The sequence below is a fragment of the Eleginops maclovinus genome, chromosome 22 (genome assembly GCF_036324505.1).
Source record: "Eleginops maclovinus isolate JMC-PN-2008 ecotype Puerto Natales chromosome 22, JC_Emac_rtc_rv5, whole genome shotgun sequence".
Classification (NCBI taxonomy): domain Eukaryota; kingdom Metazoa; phylum Chordata; class Actinopteri; order Perciformes; family Eleginopidae; genus Eleginops; species Eleginops maclovinus.
In genome coordinates this window covers 15,984,694-16,000,258 of record NC_086370.1, presented here as the reverse complement: position 1 = coordinate 16,000,258, position 15,565 = coordinate 15,984,694, and the positions used below count along the sequence as shown (strand labels likewise).

The window sequence follows — 15,565 nt, the reverse complement described above, 5'->3', positions numbered from 1 at the left end:
CTCCAACGTGCCTGCATTCTGACAGCGCTTCAGTGGAGAGACTAGCACTGGAGACGAACGCGCTGGATATACCACTGTAACTAACAGGTGAGTAAGTTGGTGATACTTGAAAGGATCATTGAAATGATAAGATCATTTAGTTATCTTCACACTCAATTAAATGTGTAATGATGTCTCGACATTAAGGATTTGTGGCAGAGTGAGTTGAGTAAGGCTGCTGTTGTTATTTTTGCAAACTTGTAAAATGATCTATGGCTAGCGAGCTATCGCTAGCTAGTTAGCTTAAGTCCATTCCCAGGTGTCACTAAGTCATAGATAACGCACTGTCGCTAGTTTACACTTGAAATGGAATAAAAGCAATCTAAAGTTAATGTTGTGTAAAACTTTTCTTTAAAAAGGACACAATGAAAAGGATAAGTGCCTCAGGGGGAGACAGAAAAATCAGCGCTTTTTTTGCCAGCACCAGAGACCAGCAAGCTAGCACGACAGAGAATGTTGCAGACAGAGAAAGGGAAACAGAAGGAGCTAGTTGCGAAAGCATGACAAGTACAGAAAGGGAAGCAAGTGGCAGTGAATATTCAGCAGACAAGTTGACAGAGACAGAGCAGGAGGAGGAGACTGATACTAGGAGAAGAGAATTTAATTACAAAGTCTGCCCTCCAGGTGAGTGGTTATCAGTAGCTGAATAATGGGACATGTTCGGTCGGGTTATGGCAAACAACAATAATTTAAAGGCTGGCCATATAATAAACATGTATTTATTAAATCTGTAAAATGTTAATGATTGCATGTTTAGTCTTAAAAAACAACTAAAGAACAACATGTAATTGGAAGTGGATAGCATTTATGTTAAAAGCTGATATTAATGGGATTCTTTGGTGTTTTACAGACATTTCCAAGTCCAGGGGTGAAGCTCCAGCTCAACCTAAAGTTAATTTCCCCAAGACACTCCAGGGAGACAGAAGCAGGAGCTTCAAGGGTGAGTGGTATGAAGTTCAACCCTGGTTGGAGTACTCAATATGTGAAGACTCCACCTTTTGCTTTGCCTGCAGGCATTTCAGCTTACCTGGCCATGAGTCTACGTTTAATTCAGGTTCCGGTTTCAAAAACTGGAAGAAAGCTACCTATACAGACGGAGGGTATGCTGCACATAGTAGATCTGAGCATCACAAGAATGCCATGCTAGCATGGAAAGAATACCAAATTGCAGAAAAAAATCAGGGATCTCTAATGGGGCAATTAAATAAAGAGTACAACAAAACTGTTGAAGAGAACAGGGGGTACATCAAAACTCTTGCTGAAGTGGTTCTTCATTGTGCAACCGAGAACATTGCTCTGCGAGGGCATCGTGAATCTGAGGCCTCAAGCAGGAAAGGGAACTTTTTGGGTATGTTGAATATCATAGCAAACCATGACGACAAGATTTTGAAAAAGATGGATGGTCCCAGGAATGCTAAATATACAAGTCCTGACATACAAAATGAGATTTTGTCCTGCTTAGCAGAGATGGTGCGCACATCAATAATCAAAGAAGTCAAGGAAAGTGGTGCTTTTAGCATACTTGTGGATGAGACTAAAGACAAAAAAAAAATGGAACAAATGTCTTTTGTTTTGAGATACTATTACAATGGTGAAATCCTTGAAAGTTTTCTGGAATTCGAGGTAGCAGAGAAGCTAGATGCGGAGAGCTTGACAATAAAAATAATTCACCTCTTGTCCAAATATGGTCTAGAATATAAGACTAACCTTGTTGGGCAGTCTTATGACGGGGCTGCAGTCATGAGTGGCAAGCACAGTGGTGTGCAGGCCCGAATTAAGGAAGTAGCGAAGCTGGCTTTCTACGTTCACTGTAATGCGCATTGCCTTAATCTGGTGCTGGTGGACACTGTGAGAGGGATCCCAGAGGCTGATTGCTTCTTTTCCTTATTAAAACAGCTGTACGTCTACATGTCTGGATCGGCAGTGCATCCCAAATGGTTACAGGTGCAACAGGAGATGTATGCAGGTGCACCCAGAGAGTTGCAAATGTTGAGTGACACACGGTGGGCCTCCAGATATTATGCTTGCCGTAATTTGTGGGATAGGTTGCCAGCAGTTGTGAAAGTTCTTGAGGAACTGGGTGATGAGAACAGTGGCGAGAGGTCAGTAGGTGCCAGAGGCCTTTTGCCTCAGATTGATTTCCAGTTCATTGTGTTTCTTGCCATATTTAAGAAACTTCTGGGAGATGCAAAATTACTGTCAGACATGCTCCAGTCTTCCTCTCTTGATTTGGCCAAAGCAGTGGATCTTGTGGAGGCACTTATTAGTACTTTTGAATCTTACAGGAGTGAGCAGCAGGTGTTTGGTGATTTGTGGGACACTGTTTTGGAGCTTGCAAAGCAATGTGATGTCTCTGTAGACACTGCTCCAAAACGTAAGAGAACACTAAGTTCAAAGCTACAGGGATACCATGTTCTGTCTACTGTGGGCAGACAAGAAACAGGCGATGGCAAAGATTATTACAGGACAGGAATCTTTAATCTGGTATTGGACCGGATGCTCATTGAGCTCAGGAACAGATTCTCCAATCAGAATTGTGACATAATGCGTGGAATACAAGCTTTAAATCCAAGTAGCAGAAGCTTCTGTGACAAAGATAGCCTTTTTGCATTTGCCAAATTGTATGGGTGTGACCTTGTGGACCTTGAGCATGAGCTCTACCAAATTAAAAGAGTTTTAGATCGTAAGATAAAGCAAGGGATGCAGAGACCACCTACAATTGTAGAGCTGGCAGCTTTTATTGAACCATACCAGGATGTCTTTGATGTTTTCTCCAGGCTTTGTAAAATTGCATTGGCAATACCTGTCAGCACAGCTGCTTGTGAACGCAGTTTTTCCTGCTTGAAGCTTGTCAAAACACACCTGAGAACTACAATGGGAGAGGATAGGCTGAGTGATCTAGGGGTGTTGAGCATAGAACACAGGAGGGCAGCGTCTTTAAATTTAGATGAGTTTGTTGATCGATTTGCTAGAAATCATCACAACCGAAGAATACAGCTGCTGTAAACTAACAGCTAAGTAACCAGCATCTGTCTGTTATACCTGCCAATTCTGCATCATTAACAGCCCCAACATTCTTTTGTTTTTCCTAAAGTATATTATGTGACATGGTTATTGCAATGTTAGTACATGTCTGTTCTATTTAGACTTATCTGGTCAGCTTCCCAGACAGACACTCTCAGATATGTTCTCAAGAATTACAAAAAAGACAATTGTCAAATTATTTACATGGATCTACCCTCACACACACACACACACACACACACACACACACACACACACACACACACACACACACACACACACACACACACACACACACACACACACACACACACACACACACACACACACACACACACACACACACACACACACACACACACACACACACACACACACACACACACACACTGTTTGTAGTGAAACAGTTCAATGTACATGTTCTCACACACACACACACACACACACACACACACACACACACTGTTTGTAGTGAAACAGTTCAATGTACATGTTCTCACACACACACACACACACACACACACACACACACACACACACACACACACAATTCAATGTACATTTTACACATTGTTGATATTTGTTTTTCTTTATGTTTTATGGGACATGTGTGTGTGTGACGTTTATTTTTTACTCTTTATATATTCATATGTTTATTATCGCAAATAAAATGAATATTGCACTTAAAAGGCTACAGTTTACTTTAATAAATGATCGCCTAAAATGACAATTCATATCGTGTCTTTCTGTCATTTGCACTAAAAGCTTCCCCTTCTCATGTTAAAGTCCTGAACCCCCTCACATAATCATGACACATCGCACTCGCACATTATCTAAGCACCCATTCCAATAACATGGGATTATCAGTAACAGTAAGACATCATTAGTGTCCATAAGAAGGTTCAATCCATTGTTTATGGCTAGATGAGCTGTTAGAAAAACTGCTGCTCTGAGTGATGCAGTGCGTGAGTTTTAAAATAGTAGTTTTTGACAATCAAGTGCCACCCCAAATAAAAGACTGGCCAGAGCTGGCCCCCCCAGAAATAATGTCCTGGCTACGCCCCTGCAGTCGCTTGCCCTCAAAGTCCATCAGTTGTGTTTTACGTTGGTTATCTTGATTGTGTGATGCTTTCTCACCAGCAAAGTTAAACCGGCGCAACATAGCAAACTCTGTCTGGTCCAATTTGCTAACATAGGCCTATCTAATATATTTTTTTAAATCATTTGTTTTTGTTACTACAACTCAACAAAAGTTGTGTGGCATAATTTGTTGGGTGGCCCTCACTGGATCTCAAACCGAAAGCAATAGCGAACTGCCGCAAAGTATGAGCTACAGCAGCAGCAAAGTGAATTCCAGAATCATTAGGCACTGCTATACAATGGTCGTCTAGTTTGCACTAAAAAACTGTGTGCAGCCCATAGAGCTTCAGGCAAATGCACTGTGACCAAAACGAGCCGGCCTGTCCTAAATTGCGGCCTACATTTAATAGCCTACATTTTTTTTAAATTAAGAAGTGCTTCAGTAGAGCTCTAGAAGCCTAAGTTTGGTCGCAAGATCCAGGAGCTTGGCCTGTCAGGTAAGTGATAATTTATGAACAGGACAAAGGGTCATTTGGTGTGGTAAATAGATGGATAAATAAATACATGCATAATGATTTTAAGGGAGTAATTTTACGTTTCCTCAACTTTTGCAGCTCCATACCGGCATAACAGGCAGCTCAAAAAGTGGATCAGGAAGGCCATGGCGGTGGGCTTCCTTCCACTAGCCTTGATGCGGCAAAATTTCCGCATAATGATCACGTCGCGACATACGACGCGGCTGTTACGTGCGCACCCAGCACTGGATGATTTTATCCAGTACATTGAGCAGACGTATGTGGGAGACAACGCCCTCTTCCCCCCAGCTGTCTGGAATGTTTTTGGCCGTGGGTCCGATAATCGGACCAACAACCGCGTGGAAGGTTTGCATTTATTCTAATAGTGACCATTTTTTCCAAGCCCAAACCGAGCCCAAGCCTGACGTTCTAAATTAACTTTGTTTTTCTCTTCATCATTCAATATTATAGTGTAGGCTATGCATATTGTCAAGAATGCGTCATATGCATGTTCATTCGCGCTCATTCACTTAGGCCTATTGGTCAGGAGGCCGGAGCCCGGCCCAAACCCGTTGAAAACCTCCGAAATGTTTTCCATGTGCCATGTTTGCCGCATGCAGTTACATCTGTTATTATTTCAGCTTTCCATCACAGATGGAACACAGGTGTTGAGCGGCGCCATCCGTCACTCTGGGTATTCATCCGCCGGCTCAAGGATGAGCAGCGGCGCCTGGAGACCCAGTGTGGGATAGCCGAGCGTGGCGATCCTGCACCTCAGCAGCGGAGGAAGTGGAGGAGGCTGGACGAAAGGCTTCAGCGGCTGCGGCGACAGTACCGCAGAGGAGTTCGTACACTGGACGCGTACTGGGAGGCTGTCCAGTACTGCATGGTTCAGTTCGAGTAGGCCTAAAGTGGATTAGCCGGTTTTTGTAGGCTATGGTTTTGGTTTTGTTTTGGTTCATGTTTGCTGTGATGTTTCATGTTGAGCTGTTGTGTGTAACGGCTGGTTAAATAAAGTAAATACTTGTTCTCTTTTTCAAACAGTATTTCGATTTTTGTGCGTATTATTCAGACAGCTGTCCATGGTTCTGAAGAGGCAGCAGAAAGATAGACACTCCATTCATTGTCTGATATAGCCTATGATAAGTTTCCTCCTCATAAGGGGCATTTTTTGTCTTGATAAACATGAAATGTTTGATAGGCTACGACGTGAGAATAGAAACAATGACACATAACCCAGAGCCTAGCCACTATGTAAAGGGGCTATAATGCAGCCTAAATGCTGCCCCCTGCAGGTTACCTCATCAGGACAGAGTTATCTGGGCACTGAATCAATCACACGCACAATTTCTTATGAAAAGGCAAAGACTTTTATTTCTCATTATTTTCAAGGCACATGGGGAAGAGAGCAATGGCCCAAACATGACATCACACAAATGTTAAGTGCTACGTGCTATAAATAGTTGTATAAATAACAGGCAGGAAATAAACACAGGGAATGACGATGGATAAGTTAGCAATAAATACAATAAATTCATAGCCGTTTCAAATGTGCAAAGTACAATCAGATAAAACACGTTAAATTAATCATAATCTCAAATCCAGTGTTAAAAGACATCAAAAGTCAGAAGGCATCCACAGCAACCCAATAGCACAGCAAGCCAAGGCTATCCCCTCCTATTCCTCTGTACAGATCTCGCACGTCAAATGAGCTTGCTCTTCTCCCCGCTCATTCGCGCACACATGCACACATACACAGAGAAACCCGCCGGGGAAGCCAATTCCCCGGAAAACAGAAAGACACCACAATACTACCTGATACGCTGGCCTCCTCGCCTCGGCCGCCGAAAGTGGGGCATAACGGAGTCAAAAGACCAGTAATCGCAACACGCAACAATCTTTATCTCTTAGGCTGATCTCAACTTACGACGGATACAATACAAAACTCACCCACGTCCTGGCACGGCAGCTCTGGCGTGGAGCTCAATCGTATCTCCTTTCCCTGCCCTGCTGTCTCACCACAAACATACCCATTATATTCCCAGCACCCACCCATCCACCATTCCCAATCAACAGATGCAACACAGGTGTGTTGCAACGTCTAGGCCGGCAGGCGGGCGGGACCCCGCCCCCCATCGTCTTGCGCTCAAACCACCCGCTTACAACTACATACTTATGCAGTTTACTGGAGGAGAAAACATCCTTTGAATCAGTACACAGTTTTGGCCTAGTGATAATTCTATTTTCTACATACAGTAGGCTATTACGAGCTAAACTGCAACGCAGGTGCCAGGTGGCTATTTGTTCTGTAAAACAGGACTCGTGTATTAGGCCGACTGCTTGGCACGCACGCAATTGTGTGCAGGAGAGCAACGAGAGCACATCAAAACACGCTTTGCAGCTAGGACTTTTTTTTACTGTCTCCGAGTGTGTGTCAAGGTATCAAGGTATTGGAGCAGATTTATTTAAAACGTCAGCATTAGAGGAATTGACACCAAGCCAAGTTTCCCCCTAATTTCACTCACCCGAACCCTGGCTGCACGGATTGCATCACCCCATACATTAATAGTGTAGAATGCTTTCATAAGATTTCATGTTTTTTTTACACACGGACTACAGAAAGCACGCAAGCAAATAGGCTACTGCAAGATAGGACCCATTTCCCTTATTACATTAATGGCCCTAATGTCGGAATGACGGGACGTTTTTTTTGTCGGAGTGGTGGGAGCTTTGAAAACAATGGAACTGCTTCCACTTCGACAATTAGACGTCAATGTCGGAATGGGGGTATGTCGGAATTGATGGCGGCTACCAAAAAGAAGACATGTCCGGGCAAAAGACGTTTGGTCACCCTATAGTATAGGGTAACATATAACATGTAACAATGGCAATGGGTATAGGGCCTACCCATTGCCATTGTTACATTTCCTTCAATCAGCTGGTGGCAGCATGCAGCATTCATTCGACCCCAGTGTTTTTAACGGTGATCAATTTGCATGCTGTTGTCACAATGCTATATATATAGGCTACATATAAAATTGAAGTACAGTTAATAAATGAAACAGCTTTATTTTCAGTGTCCCATTGTTTATTACCATGAGCACATACAATATGTTCAGTTACCAAGAAAGCATGCAATATATTAATTATATTAAGGACAATTAACCAAGAAAATATATTTTCCTTTTAGGACATTCAAAATACCTTTTCTACATTCCACAAAGTTACATCTTTATTGAAAAACCCTGCATTTTCTAAACAAAAATGACCCTAAAAATACACATTTAAAATGCAAAAGCAATGGTCAATAAAAGGATATCTTTACATTTTAGTAAATTGACCTTGCTCAAATCTTTATTAAAACAAGATAAAAGCAATACGAAAAGTAGAATCAGCAACTATAGTGAACATCGTAGATAAATTATGACAGTAGCAGCTGTATTTACAAGTCTTACATGTCATAGATTATACACATGCTACAACTTTTAACAGTAATGGAGTGTCACAGTGTACACAACAATTATATTCTCATAACACCTTAAGTGAAAGTCCTGTATTTAATACTGACAAAGTTTGAGCTATGTTGCCCCATTAATCAATGTATAGGTTTGAACATTTCCTTTATCTCCATGGTGCTTGATCATTTCCCAAAATGTGATCTAAACACAAGAGAACTATTGAATATCAAACCCATCACTGTCAATGTTTTTGTAACTCAACAGCCGAAATCTAAATGATTAAAGAATTTCTTCTCTGCACCTCGAATGAATGCATTCAATCTCCTCTGTAACAGGCATGGAGGAAGTCCTAACATCCATCTCATCCACAGTCTTTCCAGGGTCATACGTGGACCTCCAGCGCAGCAGTACAATCTTCTTAAGGTACTTAACTGTGTTGTTCTTGACGGTGACAAAACAGAAGGTATTGATCATGCTGTTGCTCATGGCGATGCACTCGATGATGTAAAAGGCTACCAATGAGTTCTTCTGGCGGGAGATTAGTGTTGGGTGGAAATCTCGTATTATGGTGAAGGCATAGTAGGGGGCCCAGCACAGGATGTACGCGGTCATGATCCCGATCAGGACGATCACTGTCTTGCGGCGACAACGCAACCTCTTCCTTATCTGCTCCGTCTGGAAACCTGGAACATTCTTGAACCAGAGCTCGCGGGAAATTTGGGAGTAACACATAACCATGATGATCACAGGCCCAACAAACTCCACGGCAAAAACAAACAGGAAGTAAGAGCGGTAGTAGGCTTGCTGGTCTACAGGCCAGATCTGGGCACAGAAGACTTTGTGAGTTGTTGGGGAGTTGCCGCCATGAGGATACATGGTCTCTGAGGCAAAATAGGCAGAAGGAATTGATATCACAATAGGAACAATCCAGACTCCTGTGATGAGGCAGTAGGCGGTTTGGTACTTCATACGAGGCCTCAGAGGATGGACTATAGCCATGTACCTGGAAGAACACAGACATATTGTTGGATTGAATGGCAGGGAATAAACTCCTAATACAATGCAGTCAAATGAACGTTTTTAGCAGTCTGAGTTTTATGTTAAGTCAAATGGCAAATAGATGTGTCGCTCATGGAAGATTTAAGTCCAATAGGCAACAAGATTTAGAGGCTCATATTTAATGTTGATGTGTCAGCTATACAAAAGCATGTATTTGTTCTCGCTCCTCAATCCTTTTAGATGTATTATTGTTTGCGTTACTTGTTCACAGACACTCCATTAAAGTTTAACAAGTATATTCAAAAAGTGTATCAGCCACATCATTACAGAGCGTCCTCTTAATGAGATTCTTATTGATATATACTGCACTTAATGTGGGCAATCTGGAGCTATCAACAAACTGTTAATTGATAGATGTAGGGATGTTCTTTTATTCAAAGTCCAGGAGTAGATTTAAAAGAAAACGAAGTGAAGCTCCTCAGATAAGTTTTAAAAGGAGTATTTAATAAAAGGATGCAGCAGTAGGTTTTACAAAAGTTTCACAGCTGTGGCTCATATATCGGAACATGCGTCCACAGGCCACTGAATGAGTGGAGCTCATCAGTAGTTACTGTCTAGCGGTCCAAAAGAGAGCTCGATTTCACAATACAAACATATTTTATAGAACCATCCCTTTCCGGTCATAAAAATAAACAACTTCAGAATAAGACGAGCTCCGGTCTCGTCCTCTCATTGGTTAGTAGTGGGATGCTGGAGCCTATTGGCCCCTTGTCGTCACATGGGGTTTTCCGGACTTCTATTGGCTGACGTCGTCGGGGGCGGGTCCTCCCGTGATGTCACCGTCGCCATCTTGTTAGCGTAGTCACGAAGCTCTCACCTATGATACTCTATTATGTAATCCTTCTGAGGTTTGTTAGTTATTAAACACGCAATAGTATTATTGCAGCATCAATGAGTGAGAGGTAGGGGCGGTGTGTTTAGTATGTAACTCCACGCGTCCTTCTCCCTCTATATACAATTCAATATTAGCTACATGCTATCTGAGGCTAAAAACAACATCCGGTTACAAAATAAACAGTTTCAACGTAAAACAGTTTTCAGAATAACACAGTATTGCAGTTACACATAATATTGGTTATTATTTACAATTATTTATTACATAGATAAATGGTTAATTTGATGAAAAAGCAAAGAGTGATTTTCAAATAGCCGCTAATACAATTATTTTTGTCTAAATTACTAACTATTCAATTCAATAGAGTTTTCTGCTGCAGTATTACCATTAACATCGCCTTGGAAAACTTTACCAATTTATTTTTGCAGACTGAGTAAATTACGGATAAACATCAACTAAGGAGTAAAAGATTACCCATTACCTTGGCAGCATGCCTGTGGATTCTCCATAATAGACACACTCACACTGTGCCAGGGGGACTATGAATGGACAATACTGTGTTTTATAATGATTACTTGGCACAATAAACCATTATCAGCCACAGCCTTCATATTATATTTAAATCTCAAGGCATATTGCATTTTTAAAAAGCGTCCTTGTGAACTATCTGAATGTTCCCTGCACACACGTAGGTGTCACCCTACATTAATGTGTGCAGTACACTGTAATTTAGTAATCTGACATCCTAATTGTGCATTGATATGGAGTGGAGGTAGTGGGGGGAGTTGAATTTTGGAGACTTAAATTCTGTAGAAGTCAGTGTTTTGTGAAGTTTAGAAAACTGAACTTTCTACGAACAAAACATCAGAGAGAAACATAAATAAAAAAGAGTAATAGCATTTGCTAGTATCCTTCAAGAAAGGCAAAATTCAATAGTAACCATTTGACTCTCTAAGACTCATTGTAGCCTGCAGAACCTTGGATGTAAGACCTTTATATCCAATACACAGGTGCAGGCAATTAACCAGGCAATTAATGACATTAATTGTGACAGGAAGTGCCATATGTAACAGCAATACAGTATGGATTATCTGTGGCTCTCCCAAGGGGTCGTAATCTTTAGCATGATTTATCAAGCTTTCTAACTCCCAAGAGCCTTTTTCAGTGTATTTGAATATAGTCCTTTATCACGGCAGACCGTTTTTAATTGTTGAAGAAGCAAAGGCACAGGTGTTTCTAATCACATTAACAATGGCTTCGTCATATCCAAGTGTCCCATTAAGCTGTGACAGTAGTGAGGAACAGCACGCAGGAACCAGCCATAATTCATTTTATCATTTGCACCTGTGCTTTTTTTTTACTGGGAGAATATAAAATGTCTTGTGAAAAAGGCCTTTTTAGAATGTGTGTATATAGTGTAATGTTCCCTAAACCTTTCAAATATATAAATGTGCTCCATAAATAAATGATGGTTCTATAACTCTAATATGTCTTCTACTCCCCTTGTCTTTTCCCACCTAAATTCTGAATGTTAACACAATATCCATCCTGCTTATAGCCTACTTCTAAGCATGATTTTAACATTAATCACTAATGCGGCAGGATTCCCGTTCCTTCTCTTATCAACAGCTATTTATCTGTATCCTCGAAGGTGATTTCCAAAACCTAAACTTTGATATAATGTATCCCATTGAATTGAATTGAATTGTATCCTACTTTAAATTATACTAGGTGACAATACTTTTGAGGGTTGGTTTGATATCTAAAACTGACCTGTACTTGTTGTTTAACATAACAAATGTGTGATCTTTAATCCATTCAGTCTGTGTGTTTCATCATTGCGAAATGTGTTCCTACAGACACTTACTGTAGCAGGAACCTTTACTAAAGCCTTATTATAGGTACTTAGTCAGCTGTCTCTCTGTGGACAGACTTTCTTTTAATGTGATAGCCTCGCAGACCTGCATGATTCATTCACCAGACTTGACAGTAGAGTGTTTGAGATTGTCTATTTCTAAAATGGAGCCATTCGCTCATTCAAGGCATAATTTGCCAAATCATGGCTCACAAAACTTCACACTTTTCTAGTTGAGAAAATGATGGCATAGTTTGATAGCCATCAGACTTTAAGCACCCGGGCTTGGATTGTCAGGGTCTCTCTGGTTTGGTATGTAAAACAGCATCATTTGCTCGTCAAACCGTTCTGTGTTTGATGTATTTTGAAGTATATTTCAGCATGTGCCAGAGGGAGACTAAATAAATAATGTGACTGGCACAGACTGAAAAGGGTATACAAATGAATCAGGAGAGGATCTGTACCTGTTGCATACTGAACAGATAGCAATGGTACTGCTTTAAGGCTAATTAACAGTTAATAATGAATTAAAGCATGTTATTTACATAGCCTTTGAAGCATGACTGATAGTGTGCACAAAACACAAATCATTTATTTTAATAGGTTATACATCAAGACATATCTGAATTAATGTATAGTGCCTGTTTGTGCCATGAAAGTGACTGATCAGTGATAAAAGTAAGCACCAGTATGGAGTAGAACCACTGCAATTAAACTTGAAAGTAGTTCAGCTTTATTAAAATGTAAGAAATATTTATTGTAGGTTTCCGTTTCCTGCTTTAATCTACAAGTCAGTTAACTGTATTTGCCAATAAAAAAGGAAATCTTGGATAGGCAAGACAATGTACAACTTGAGTCGTAATCAACAAAGATAAAAACAGGCTTGACTATTATAGATTTTGTGATGTTCTTTGAGGAGAAAATATTGCCAGATTTAAAAAAGTGAAAGCTTTATTGATTTAAATCTCTGTAGACAACGGTTGAAGGTTTTTGCGGCTTCATCGATTTATTGCTCAAAGCCACAGACATATAAAATAAGTTACACACTCACCTGTCAATTGCAATGGCAAGCAATGCATTGGTGGACACGTAGAGTGACACCGTCCGGAGATAGTTGACGGAGGCACACAGCAGTAATCCATGATCCCAGGAGAGCTGTTTCACCACATAGTAGTCCACTAGGAACGGGCAGCACACAACAGCCACTATGAAGTCTGAGATGGCAAGGTTTGCGATGAGCAAGTTGGTGAGGTTGCGGAGCTTTTTGTAGCGTGTCAGCGTGGCAATGAATATGAAGTTCCCGCACCCACAGACAAGCATGATGCAGACGAGCACCACCCCGATAACAATGGTGGCCACAAAGAAGGCCTGGCCCTGCGTGGTGTCTGGGATCTCATCAGGAGGGATTCCATAGTCCATTTCACAGCTGTCCATATATTGAGGGAGCCTCTCCTGCATCTCCGTACAAGCTGCTACCATTTGACTGATGTTGGAGTCGCCCATGTCTTGGCAAACTCTCTTATTCTGGTTTAGAAAGACTAGTATTTAAGAACAACTTGGTCCAGCAAGTCAGGGGAAAGCTTATGATCCTTTCTGGTACATGGTGCCAATAATTCCTCAAAAACTAGCTCAATTATGTGACAGCTGAATTCTGAAGGGGGTGAATCTTCTTTGGGAATGGCAGCGCATTTTCACCTGGAATAGAAAGTTCCCTCAGCGTTACTCATGCAGAGTCAGGGTTCAAGACGACAATATATGATCAAAACAGTTTATATCAAATTTAAGTGCTTCAGGCCAAATAAATCATGCTGGGATGTGTGACATTTGGATGATATTTTATGTCAAAAAATGTTAGTGGGTGAGGAAATGATATCCAGCAAAGACGTGAATGTAATGTATGAGGGCACAGTCTTTTTTTAACATCACAGACTCAGCAAAATGACGAGGCATTTGATTTGCTGCAAAAGTGGTCTCTTAAATCCCCCTGCAAGTGTATGAGGTAAGGCAAAAGTATAATATAAAACCAATTAAAATATATATTTAGCCAGATTACACTAGGTTTATATTGATACAGTAACACAAAGCAATTAAGGGCAAGCTCATATAAAGTTAAAAAGACAGAAAAAGAGAGATGATGTTTTTTTTTTAATTGCCCAAAGATCTCAAATAGCTTATTTTTACAATGTTACTGATCATTAAGTGATCTTCTCAGAAGTTGTATTACTTCATTAAAATAATGGAAAAAGTTATAGCTCAAGGAGATCAGTAACGGTCTATGTTAATGCGATGAAATGCAAAAAGAAAATGCGGAACTTGAAGAAAAATGTACTTTTAATGAGAGCTCTTGGATAGTTTACGAAACCAAATGTCTAGCTATTAAGCAGGGGCTCTCAATTGAATAATTGAGCTTATAGTTCTCAAGAAAGGGGACCACTGTCTGTGAATACAATCAATTAGTTAAAAAAAACAAAAACATGTATCACTCAAATCTATACTTACATGAATAGAGACACTTCCTCTGACATTGATTTCAAATGTGTTTCCAGGACTAAAACCTAGAAAATTAAAAGAAAGATTATCAAACACTTACCGAGGTAATGTTGAAAAATGAATTTCCTCGGCTGAACAATTTAAAATATATATCATTGACGGCTCTGTGACATTTGTGATATCGAGCCGAAGTGCTGAAATAATGAAAAATCCCACCGGTAAAGACAGAAGGGCACTCTGCCTCAACGTCAGCCTCAACACACACTCGCACTGTGATTTCTATCTGCTGCCGGTCCGCTCTGCTCTCCTCAGGAGGGATTCCAAGAAAGGGGTAGGAAGAGGAGGGGGAAGTTGCCTCTGTATGCCGTCTTCTTTCTTTTCTGCTACAAGTGAGATATGCGCAGATGAAGAGAGAAAGCATGGCAGGGGTGAGAGAGGTAGGTGCATGTGTGGTCATTGTTAATGAGAGCTGAAAGTGTTAAAAGTTCACCAGCTTTATAGATGTTAAAATGTTAACAAGATGTTCTTCACATCAAAGGCTGCGTTAACCTTTACCGTTTATCTCAAGATGACCTAATAGAACAAGCAGAGATTTCAAAGTAATGCATGCAAATTACTGCAAATTAGTGGTTACAGAATGTAATTTGCATAATGTTAACGTTTTCAAAGTTTGACCCCTCTATTTTGTTCTGGTCAGTCCAGCGTTTTCTACAATTTCGCCAAGTCCAAAGGTCTCGGTGAAATATAGTCACTTGTTGCTCAATCAAAACAAAATGACAACAGTCGAATGCTAATCTCCCGGCTACAAAACGCCAGGGTTACTAGGTCTAGTTATAAAGGCAGCAGTCTGTCGTCCACTCAGTGCGTTTTTAAATCTGACAGATCATTTATCAAAGCATGTCTCCGAACTCCTAGAGTTATACCATTTTACTTTGTGATCCTTCTGGGAAAAAATCTCCAGCATGGCAGAAAATGTCCAAGACCATGGGCATAGTGATTTATAAAACAAGTAATGTGTCTACGTATTCCACATTCAATCCAATGTCACATCATAGTAACATGCAGTTTATTTTGTCCTTGTGCTCCTCTCTTAACAACAAACTGACTTACAAACTTCCAATACCCTGTATTATAAATATAAATATTCCTGTTCAAATACCTGTTTGTGGAAATTGTCTGACATGGTTGTACTTGCTGATTATTTGTAGCG

The 15,565-nt window shown here is 40.6% G+C and overlaps 1 protein-coding gene across 1 annotated transcript; it reads right to left on the bottom strand.

Annotated features, from left to right (window-relative positions):
* Window positions 1–8,200: 8,200 nt before the first annotated feature.
* On the bottom strand, window positions 8,201–14,772 carry prokr1b (prokineticin receptor 1b). The gene is made up of 4 exons (XM_063875231.1): window positions 14,572–14,772; window positions 14,365–14,420; window positions 12,917–13,560; window positions 8,201–9,119 (listed from the first exon to the last, which is right to left on the bottom strand). The coding sequence occupies exons 3-4, from the start codon at window positions 13,366–13,368 to the stop codon at window positions 8,396–8,398; spliced, it is 1,176 nt and encodes a 391-aa protein (XP_063731301.1). The 5' UTR covers window positions 13,369–13,560; window positions 14,365–14,420; window positions 14,572–14,772; the 3' UTR covers window positions 8,201–8,395.
* Window positions 14,773–15,565: the final 793 nt, after the last annotated feature.

Coding starts and splice junctions, on each gene's coding strand:
- prokr1b (XM_063875231.1), bottom strand. CDS start 13,368: ATGGGCGACTCCAACATCAGTCAAATGGTAGCAGCTTGTACGGAGATG. Junction 9,120..12,916: donor CTTGCCATTGCAATTGACAG/GTGAGTGTGTAA, acceptor GTGTTCTTCCAG/GTACATGGCTATAGTCCATC.